The 11,371-nt window shown below is 39.5% G+C and overlaps 1 protein-coding gene across 1 annotated transcript; it reads left to right on the top strand.

The window, feature by feature from the left end:
• Nucleotides 1–3,638: 3,638 nt before the first annotated feature.
• Nucleotides 3,639–4,685, top strand: LOC126410566 (non-specific lipid transfer protein GPI-anchored 10-like). The gene is made up of 2 exons (XM_050080653.1): nt 3,639–4,033; nt 4,343–4,685. The coding sequence occupies exons 1-2, from the start codon at nt 3,802–3,804 to the stop codon at nt 4,453–4,455; spliced, it is 345 nt and encodes a 114-aa protein (XP_049936610.1). The 5' UTR covers nt 3,639–3,801; the 3' UTR covers nt 4,456–4,685.
• Nucleotides 4,686–11,371: the final 6,686 nt, after the last annotated feature.

Genomic DNA, 11,371 nt, shown 5'->3' with positions numbered 1-11,371 from the left:
GGTCAAAAGGATTGAAATCACAAGTTTGTATCAATGCGATTAAGGTTTAATCGATTCATTTGATCACGCATGATTAATTAAATTTTCTTAACTTATTGTCACATACATATTGAATGATTTGGGATTGAAATCACAAGTTCGTATGAAATTAAAGAAGATTCAATTTATTCATTCGATCTCTTATAGTTAATCTAACGTGTTTCATTGGTTATTACGTCCATAATGAATGATATAAATGATTAAAGTCACAAGTTTATAACGATATAAGTGGGATCTATGCGTTACTTTGATCCATTATAGTTTGTCCAATCAGTTTAACTTGTTGTTACATATATAGTGAATGATCTAAGAGATTAAAATTACAAGTTTATATCAATACGAGTGAGATTTATGCGATTCAAATGATTACGAGAGTCAAGTCATTCAAATGGTCCCTTATAGTTAATCTAATATATTTCACTTGTTATTATATCTATAATGAATGATTGAAATCACAAGTTCACATGAATACAAATGAGATCTATGCATTACTTTGAACCCAAGTAGTTAGTCCGATGAGTTGAGTTTGTTGTTACATTTATGTTGATCAATTTAGTGAATTGAAATCACAAGTTTGTATGAAAATGAATGAGATTCAAGTAATTCATTTGATCCATTATAGTTAATATAATGTGTTTCACTTGTTATTACATATATTTATTCCATTTGTATCTAACTAAGTTGGTTCATTATAGAAGGCTTGTGATTAAATGCTAGAGCTAAAAACCAAGTTTGAATGTACAAAAGTTTAAGTGAAAAAGTACTCGTCAAACATATGTTTGGTCTTTGAAACACAAATTATTCTATGGCCTAAATGCATGCACAACTTGAAAAGGCTAATAACTTTGATGTCAGTCAGTTGGGTCCAAAATGCAACTATGGACTAGGGTCTCAAATATCGGTACATCCTCCAAGATCGGCATCAGAATAGTCAATCACATCTAAATGGTCCACCTTGCGATATGTCAACATGTAATCTTTTGTCCCTTGCAAGTATCGCATGACTCTCTTTACGGCCTTCCAATGTGCCATGCCTGGATTAGATTGAAATCTACCAAGCATGCCAACAACAAAGAAAATGTCAGGCCTAGTACAAATGTGCGCATACTGCAAGCTGCCAACCGCAGATGTATATGGAATGTTGATCATTTGTGTCTTTTCAAATTCGTCCTTTGAACAATCATTTAGGCTCAATTTATCCCCTTTAACTAAGGGTGCCGAAATAGGAGAATAATTCTCCGTCTCATATCTCTTAAGAACTTTATTAATATATGCTGATTGAGAGAGAATTAAAGCACATTTAGATCTGTCTCGACGAATCTCAATGCCGAGAACAAATGAAGCCTCACCCATGTATTTCATCTCAAAATGAGATGCGAGAAAATGTTTGGTCTCTATTAGCAATTGAAGATCATTTGAAACAAGTAAAATGTCATCCACATATAAACTGAAAATTATGAACTTACTCCCACATGTCTTAAGATACACACATCGATCAATGATGTTTTCTATAAATTCAAAAGTCGTAATGACTTTGGAAAACTTAATGTACCATTGGCGTGAGGCATGTTTAAGTCCATAAATCGCTTTATTAAGCTTGCAAACCAAATGATCTTTACCACTCTCAGAAAACCCTTGAGGTTGATCCATATATACCTCTTCATCCAAATCACCATTCAAGAAAACTGTTTTCACATTCATCTCATGTAGCTCTAAGTCAAAATGAGCTACAAGTGCAAGGACAATCCTCATCGACTCTTTAGTAGAGACGGGTGAATATGTCTCATTATAGTCAATGCCTTCCATATGTGTGAATCCTTTAGCAACCAATCTTGCCTTCTATCTTTCTATGTTGCCTTTAGAGTCCCTCTTGGTCTTATAGACTCATTTACACCCTACGAGTTTTACTCCTTCACGCAAGGACACGAGGCTCCATGTCTGGTTTTTAGCCACAGAGTCAAGCTCTTCTTTCATGGCATTAATCCAGAACTTGTATTGTTTGCTTTCAACGGCTTCATTGAATGTGAAAGGATCATCATCAACATCTATGAAATCACTAGGCTCTTGTAGGTATACCACATAGTCTGATGATATGGCAGATCTCCTAGCTCTTGCAGATCTACAAACAGGTAATGGATCATTTTCAATTTGTATGTCTACATCCAGTTCGTGTTCATCAGTATGATCTACATTTAATTCATCTGTATCTGATGCATTACATGTATGATTTGCATTCATGTCATCCTGGGAGACAACATAATCATACACATTTACATTTTCTTTATCAGGTCTACATTCAGTATCTTGTGTTTCATCAAAAGTTAGGTTTTGTAATGCATCTAATCCAAATGATTCATCTTCCAGGAACTTAGCCTTATCTGTTTCCACAATATATAGTGTATGAGATGGACAATAAAACCTATAGCCTTTCGATATTTCTGGATAACCAATAAAGAAACCACTGATTGTTCTAGGATCAAAGGCTTTTATGTAAGGCTTGTACAACTTAGCTTCAGCAGGACATCCCCATATGTGCATATATGAGAGAGAAGGTTTCCTACCTGTCCACCACTCGTAAGGAGTTGTGGGAACAGCCTTAGTAGGAACCATATTTTGGATATGCACTACTGTCCTGAGAGTTTCACCCCACAAGATTAAAGGGAGAGTAGAGTAATTTAACATAGCTCTAACCATTTCTTTAGACATACAATTTCTTCATTTAACAATAAATTTTGAATAAAAAAGTTCAAATGAAGAATAGGAGTCACGGGGAGAAGCACTTCATTTGGCATCTAACCATAATCACAAAAAACTCGTCTTTAGTTTTCTAACAATAAAAATATTAAAATGAATGGTAACAAGAAAAGCCATCTTTCCCCACTTTTTTGAAAAAAAAAATTCTAAAATGAATTTTTCATGTTTTTTCACAATTTAATAACATATTTCTCATTATTTGTACGTTATTTCGATCGCTTTAATGTACAAAATTTAAGTTAAATTATTTATTTTCATTTATGTCATTATTAAATATTATTTTTATCATTTTATCAATGAATTTTATATTTTCTAGTTAGTTTATTTAATTTTTTTTTTCTTTTCTAAAGCATTGATGAATTTTTAAAAAAAATTTCTACTTTACTGAAAATATCGAAGAAAAACCTTGTCATTAAAACCCGTTAACAATATTTGTAACTATGCATCGAACTTGAAAAGGTCTAACACCAGAAATATTACGCCTGCCAAGGTGTCTTGAGTGGGCGACATTAACACATCGTCTGACGTTCTGTCGCGTGCATTAATGTCGTGTATCCGATGTTCAGTAACAGAGAATTTGGCCTATATCACAGGACGTTAAAATTTTCAAGAAAAAATTATCTTGGGAGAGATCCGACTTTTTGGCGGGGATATTTTTTTCAAATTCAACAAAAAAAAACACACGGTAAAATTCTCACTATACATAGTTTTTTTCCTCTACATCAAATGGGCCTAAAGGTTAAATTCTAAAAAGTACCCAGAAGTTGAGGTTTGATTTTCGAACTACATATCGAATTCGTACTGGTAATTCAGGAATGGGCGGATCCTCTCTTGAGGAGGTGAGTTAGGAGGGAGAAAGGAATCTGAAAGGCGGGATCTCAGAAGGGGCGAGCCTGAAGTGTAGGATGAGTTCAGTGTGGAGAGCGAAGGCTGTTCTGATGGTGGTGGCCATGGCTGCAGGCTGCAGCCATTGGAGGAGTCAGTGGCCAACAGCAGTTGCAGGACTGTATGACGCAGATGCTGCCCAGTCTTTCAGGCTGCATAGAAGCCGTTCAGGACCCCACAAAGAAGCCGTCGTCCGATTGCTGCAAGGGCGTCAGCTATGTCGTGAAGAAGCAGATGAAGTGCTTGTGCGCCATCTACAACTCGCCCTCCACCGTCAGTTCCTTCAACATAACCCGGCTTTTAGAGATCCCCACCCTCTGCGAAGTCCCCGTTGACGCCTCCCTCTGCAAAACCAGTGTGCTGTCAACAGCCCCCTCAGTTGTTCTTTTCCGTACTTGCTTTGATTTTATTTTTCTCGGCTAAGGTAACTTTCCTGCAGAAGATGAAAAGCGAAGCAGCTTATTAGTGAGTACTTACGCAGTTCGGGGACATGAGATGGCTACTTAGCCACTGGCGTCTTGTTACTAGGCATTACTTGCTCTTTTTTTATTAAAAAAAAAAATTATTCTCCGTTATCTGGTTCTGGTTCAGACTTTTCGTGGGATCTTGAAATGCTGAGTTTAATTTCTCTCTCTGAAAACTTTGGTGGATATGTTTTTCTCAGGTTCGCCCACAGCATCGTCTTCTCCTCTTACTTCATCGTCCAGCTTGCCGGCCCCAACTTCAGCGCCCCCATCAAATTTAAGCCCTACACCGTCAAATGGCAAAATCCTCTAGTCCACCAAATGGTGCATACAACATTACTATATCGGGCTAATGTTCTCTCTCCAGTGCTTCTCGCCAGCAGGTTGTGAGAACGTGGCTCATCCTTCGGGTCTTTGAGCTCATCTCAGGTCTTTCTATCAATTTCGCCAAGTGTCACCTCTCCTTCATTCACGCGGATCCGGCCACGGTACTTCTCGCGGAAGCTTGCTTTGGGTGTAAGGCTACTTGTCTGCCCATGGACTATCTGGGGCTTCAGATTACGTTGTCGCCTCCTGCTCCTTCTTTTTGGGATGGGGTGGAGCAGAAGCTTACGGATCGCCTTCAGTGTTGGCAGGGAAAGCTGCTTTCTCTTTCAGGTCGGATTACTTTGGCTAAGCACTGCCTTGCGTCAGTTCCTCTCCATGCTTTGTCTGTCTTTCGGCCTCCTGTGGCTGTCTTGCGTAGGTTTGATAAGATTATTTGTAAGTTTGTTTGGGATGGTGATCGACCTTCAGATCGCCTTGCGCATTGGGATGTGGTTGTCTTTCCGCGTCTTCTTGGGGGTGCTGGGGTTACCAACCTTAGTCGGGCTTGCGAGTCTTCCCTGTGTTCTTGGTGGTGGCGGTTAGCTACTGAACATTCTCCCATCACCCAATTCATTAGTTCAAAATTCGACCTGCCTTCCCCTAGCGTCTGGCATAGTTCTATATCTCACATCTCCCATTCTCACTTTTGGTCCGACATGCTTTCTGTCCTTCCTCTTTTCCTCCGCTTTGCTGACCTCTCATCGTTCACGTCCCCATCCTGGCCCCTTTCACCTACCCGTGAGTTCACTTTTTCTTCTTGCTACCTGGCCTCCTTTGGTCCCTCTGTCGCGTCACTCCCCCCTCGGTCTCTTTGGTCTCCTGGCCTTTCTCCTCGAGCCATTGCTTTTGTTCGGCTTCTTCTGACTGGCCATATCAACACTTTTGATCACCTACAGCGCCTTGGCATCAGTTTGGCTAACCAGTGTCCCCTATGTCTTGTTGCGACTGAGTCTCGGGTCCACCTTTTTACTTTTTGTCCTTTTTTCTCTAGTGTCCTTGCTTCTACTTGACCTTCCCTTGTTAGTAATCTTCCAAACCCACCATCCATTCGTCTTTTCTTCCTCTTTTGTCCTTCCCCCCACCTGACTGCTTCATGGGGTCATGTCTGGAGGCCGTGGCTCATTTCAGCTTGGTGGCGCATTTGGGTGGAGCGCAACAACAGGGTCTTCAGGGGCACATTCTCTTCACCAGATTCTGTGGCTCGTCTTGTGCAAGGGGATATCCAGTTCGCCATTCGGTTAAAGCGCCGCCACCTGACTGCGGTTGGGTGACTTTGTCGTTTCGTCTTTCCTCTTCTCTCCTATTTTTCTGTGCATTGTATTGTTTATTTGTTCCTCCTGCTTATGTTTTTTGCGTAATTTTGTTCTTTGCGGATTGTTTTTGTATTTAAGGGACCTCTTGTCCCCAAATTTTGTTATATATTCCCATTTTATCGGCTCTCTCTCTCTCTCTCTCTCTCTCTCTCTCTCATGAAAATGATTTATACTTGCAGGGCAAAGCAGAAAGCATGTTCTTATCCCAATCGTGATCTCCGCCTTGGTTGTGGTTCTTGTAACTTGTGTAATTTGTTGCTTATACTGGTGGAAGAGAGAGTTTTGTTCCATTTGGAAAAAGAAATTGAAGCCTGGTGGATCGCAGAGGAAGAGGAGGCCTTAGAACATCAAGGTTGCATAAAAAAAAGCAAAAATGTGTGTGTGTGTGAGAGAGAGAGGAACTCGTTTAGCCGTTCAAATAACTCACAATAAGCTGACCTAATCTTACTAACTACGGATCAGATTCGTTGCCTCGCATAGAAAACCGTCTGAGGCAAAGATTATATATATATATATATAAAGCAAAAAATGTGTGTGTGTGAGAGAGAGAGAGGAACTCGTTTAGCCGTTCAAATAACTCACAATACGCTGACCTGATCTTACTAACTACGGATCAGATTCGTTGCCTTGCATATAAAACCGTCTGAGGCAAAGATTATATATATATATATATATATATATATATATATAAGCAAAAAAATGTTTGTGTGGTTGAGAGAGAGAGAAAGAGAGAGGAACTCGTTTAGCCGTTCAAATAACTCACAATACGCTGACCTGATCTTACTAACTACGGATCAGATTCTTTGCCTTGCAAATAAAACCGTCTGAGTCAAAGATTATATATATAAGCAAAAAATGTGTGTGTGTGGTTGAGAGAGAGAGAGAAAGGAACTGGTTTAGCCGTTCAAATAACTCGCAATAGGCTGACCTGATCTTACTAACTACGGATCAGATTAGCCGTTCAAATAACTCACAATATGCTGACCTGATCTTACTAACTACGGATTAGATTCGTTGCCTTGCATAGAAAACCGTCTGAGGCAAAGATTATATATATATATATATATATATATATATATATATATAAATAATAAGGGAGTGAGTGAGAGCGAGAGAGATAGAATTGTGCAAATTTTTAAGGTTAGAAAAATACCATCATTCCATTAAACATGTCAAATTTTATGAGGTTTTTTAAAATCATGATTGTAAATCAGTTGAAAATTTTCTGGGCCGCCAAATTCAACTGGTGCGTCTTATCTTCATATTTTACTTCAAATCGATACTCAGTTTGGTTGCATAAATTAGTCTCCATGTGAAGTAAAATTTGATTTGAGATTTCTTAAAATATTTAATGTAACGCTATTCTTAAATCCTTCCACGTATGAGATATTGTAATCTACCCCTGTGAAGATTCTTCTGCACAGAATAATGTTATAATCCACACTCTTTAGGAAACATGTGTGGGATAGGTGTAAACATGACTATGATACCAACTGTAACAGGAGGATTGCTTCCGAAATGGCTAAGAATCAGAACAAAAAATAGCATGACATTTATGCATAAAGATTTCCAAAATTCTTACATAAAGGATACCTTCAACTCGTTGCGGACATAAACGCTCCATGAATTTCAAGCAACTACAAACCATAATACACTAGTCGGCTTTGGGATTCACAACTTTTTTATAATAAAATTGGTCTATAATTGTATGTGCACTGCGAATTTAGACATTATTTTTTCAACCATGTATATTTGAATAATTCGGCCTCCATTGTCTGGTCGATATTTTAAAAGAGTCAAAGGTGATGGCCTAATGGGGTAGAAGCTGACCGACCTGAGAACAGAACCTTGCATCTGTTGGGTCGGCATCTGTTGGGTCGGGTCCAGCCTCAAGTGGACCCGATCCAGCCCGTCACTTAAGTGACGGGCGGAGGAAAAAGGGAAGGCGCTCGATGGTGCCCCCCAATCTCTCACGTCTCTCTCTCTCTCTAGGGTTTTTCTTTTGGGAAAAGGGAAAGAGAGGTGTGCTCTCTTGTGGCTGCACAGCAAGAGGAGAGAAGGAGAAGAAGAAAGGAGAGAAGGAGAAGAGGAAGGCAAGGAAGAGAAGGTTGCGAGCTCTTGGCTTGAGCAAAATTCGATTCCAACGAGGAAGCCAGACGCATCTCCTCCCAATCAACGATTTCTGCATTCCATCGGTGATATTTTCCTTGTTTTCTCATATAGTTTTGATGAGATATTATTGTTTGAGGGTTGGCTTGGTGTAGCTCCTCGTATGACAACTTATATCATTGATTTTAATGGACTGAGTTTGGGTCGTAGTACCCCGTGGTTTTTACCCTCATTGTTTTGAGGGGTTTTCCACGTAAAAATCTTCTCGTGCATTTTGTGATAGCTTGGTCGTTGATTTGTTGCATATTGCATGATCGGTTTGGGCTATACTTTGTTGTTGAATCATTTAGTAGATTTGTGTCATATCCGCATTTTATCCCAACAAAATCTTCTCGTGCATTTTGTGATAGCTTGGTCGTTGATTTGTTGCATATTGCATGATCGGTTTGGGCTATACTTCGTTGTTGAATCATTTTAGTAGATTTGTGTCATATCCGCATTTTATCCCAACAAAGTGGTATCATACTTATAGTTTGTGGGCAAAATTAAAAATCTTTATGCCTCCAAGACAGGAAATAGTAAATTATTTCTTCTAAAAAGATTGATGAATTTGAGATTCAGGGAGGGCAGTTCAGTGTCAGATTTCTTAAATAATTTTCAGGGGATCATCAGTCAGTTATCCAGTATGGGTGTTAAGTTTGAAGATGAGATTTTGGGATTATTATTGCTTGCTACTTTGCCTGATTCGTGAGAGACATTTAGAGTCTCGCTTACTAATTCTGCAGCCAATGGGGTTGTTTCTTTAGAGACTGTTAAGTCAGGTATGAGAATGATGTATCCTATGAGCACTGACGTGTATTTAGATGCAAGGTTTGTTATGGGAAGGATGTATCTTATGAGCACTTACGTGTATTTAGATGCAAGACATTTGTGCATATACCAAAGGATGAGAGGTCGAAGTTAGAATAAAAAAGCAGGCAGTGCGTGTTTTTTGGTTATGACCATGATGAATTTGGTTACAGGTTGTATGATCCAGTTGAGAAGAAGCTTGTTAGAAACAGGAATGTGGTATTTGCTGAAGATCAGAATATTGAGGATATTCAGAAAATAGTAAAGGATTCTTCTCACAGCAGTTATCAGCCAGTTGATGTGGAGCCTATTCCCTTGCAGAATGCTTCAAAAGTAGTGCCAGATGAGGCTATTGGGCAGATACATGATAGAGAATGACAAGTAGACATTGCATATATTCTTAATTCAGATGACGAAGGTGACAATCATAATTTGGAGGGTTCTTCCTCAAATGTAGATCGGCAGCGGAGATCCACGAGGGAGCGGTGTCCCTCAACTAGATATCCCGCACATGACTATATTTTATTGTTTGACAGTGGTGAGCCTGAATGCTATGAAGAAGTTATGCATGATGTGCACAAGGAAAAGTGGATGGAAGCCATGAAAGATGAGATACAGTCACTTTACAACAATCACACCTTCGAGCTTGTGGAGTTGCCCCAAGGTAAGAGGGTATTGAGAAACAAATGGGTTTTTAGAGTGAAGCATGATGAAAACTCTCTAAACCCAAGGTACAAAGCTAGGTTGGTTGTGAAGGGGTTGAATCAGAAGAAATGAGTTGACTTTGACAAGATATTCTCAACGGTGGTCAAGATGTCATCTATTAGAGTCTTTCTTAGTTTGGCAGCCAGTCTTGATTTGGAGATTGAGCAGATGAATGTGAAGACAGCTTTTCTTCATGGTGATCTTGATGAGGAAATATACATGATGCAGCCAAAAGGTTTTCTTGTGAAAGGTAAAGAAAACCATGTTTGCATATTAAAGAAAAGCTTGTATGGTCTGAAGTAGGCACCTAGACAGTGGTACAAGAAGTTCGTCATTTATGGGGAAGTATGGCTACATCAAGACTACTTCAGATGCGTCTTTGTGAAGAAATTCTCAGGTGATGATTTTGTCATTTTTTTTATTTATGTTGATGACATGCTTATTGTTGGCAATAGTATCTCGAGAATTTCAAGCTTGAAAAAGGAGTTGAGCAAGTCTTTTGCTATGAAGGACTTGAGACCTGCTAGTTAGATTTTGAGCATAAAGATCACGCGAGATAGGAAGTCGAAGAAGATATGGCTATCTCAAGAGAAGTACATTGAGAATGTATTTCAAAGATTTCATATGGACAAGGCAAAACCTGTTAGCACCCTTCTTGCAGCGCATTTCAAGTTGAGCACCAAGTAGAGTCCAAGGACAAATTTAGAAAAGGAAGATATGGAAAAGATTCTCTATGCCTCAGTCACAGGTAGTCTGATGTATGTTATGGTATGTACTAAACCTGATATTGCTCATTCAGTTGGAGTTGTTAGTCGGTTTGTCTCAAATCCAGGAAAGAAACACTGGGAAGCAGTTAAATGGATTTTGAGATATCTTCGTGGGACTAGCAGTTTTTCACTTTGTTTTGGGGCAGAAAAATCTATTCTTGTTGGATATACAGATTCAGACATGACAGGAGACATTGATGGGAGAATATCTATATCTGGATATTTATTGACATATGCAGATGGTGCAGTTTCTTGGCATTGCAGACTTCAAAAGTGTGTAGCATTATCTACTACTGAAGCAGAGTTTATTGCAGCTACAGAGGCGAGCAAGGAGTTACTATGAATGAAGAGGTTCATGCAGGAACTTCAGTTCAGTCAAGACGAGTATGTGCTTTACTGTGACAGTCAGAGTGCTATTCACATTAGAAAGAATTCTACTTTTCATGCAAGGTCAAAGCATATAGACGTGAGGTATCATTGGATACATGATGTTCTATAGTCGAAGCAGCTTGTTCTTGATAAGATCCATACAGATGATAATCCTACAGATATGATGACGAAATCTCTACCTAAAGAGAAGCATGATATGTGTAGAGACTTAGTTGGGATGACTGCCTTGAAGGCAGCATATTAATTTTATTCATTTTACAGGTATGTTCCCTCACTTGAGGCTGGAGGGGGAACTTGTTGGGTCGGGTCCAGCCTCAAGTGGACCCGATCCAGCCCATTACTTAAGTGACGGGCGGAGGAATAAGGGAGGGCGCTCGATGGTGCCCCCCAATCTCTCACGTCTCTCTCTCTCTCTCTCTCTCTCTCTCTCTCTCTCTCTCTCTCTCTCTCTCTCTAGGGTTTTTCTTTTGGGAAAAGGGAAAGAGAGGTGTGCTCTCTTGTGACTGCACAGCAAGAGGAGAGAAGGAGAAGAAGAAAGGAGAGAAGGAGAAGAGGAAGGCAAGGAAGAGAAGGTTGTGAGCTCTTGGCTTGAGCAAGATTCTATTTCAACGAGGAAGCCAGACGCATCTCCTCCCAATCAACGATTTCTGCATTCCATCGGTGATATTTCCCTTGTTTTCTCATATAATTTTGATGAGATATTATTGTTTGAGGGTTGGCTTTGTGTAGC

This window comes from Nymphaea colorata, chromosome 11 (genome assembly GCF_008831285.2).
Source record: "Nymphaea colorata isolate Beijing-Zhang1983 chromosome 11, ASM883128v2, whole genome shotgun sequence".
In the NCBI taxonomy this organism is placed as follows: Eukaryota; Viridiplantae; Streptophyta; class Magnoliopsida; order Nymphaeales; family Nymphaeaceae; genus Nymphaea; species Nymphaea colorata.
The sequence above is the reverse complement of the archived record's forward strand: the minus strand, read 5'-3'. Positions and strand labels throughout refer to the sequence as shown.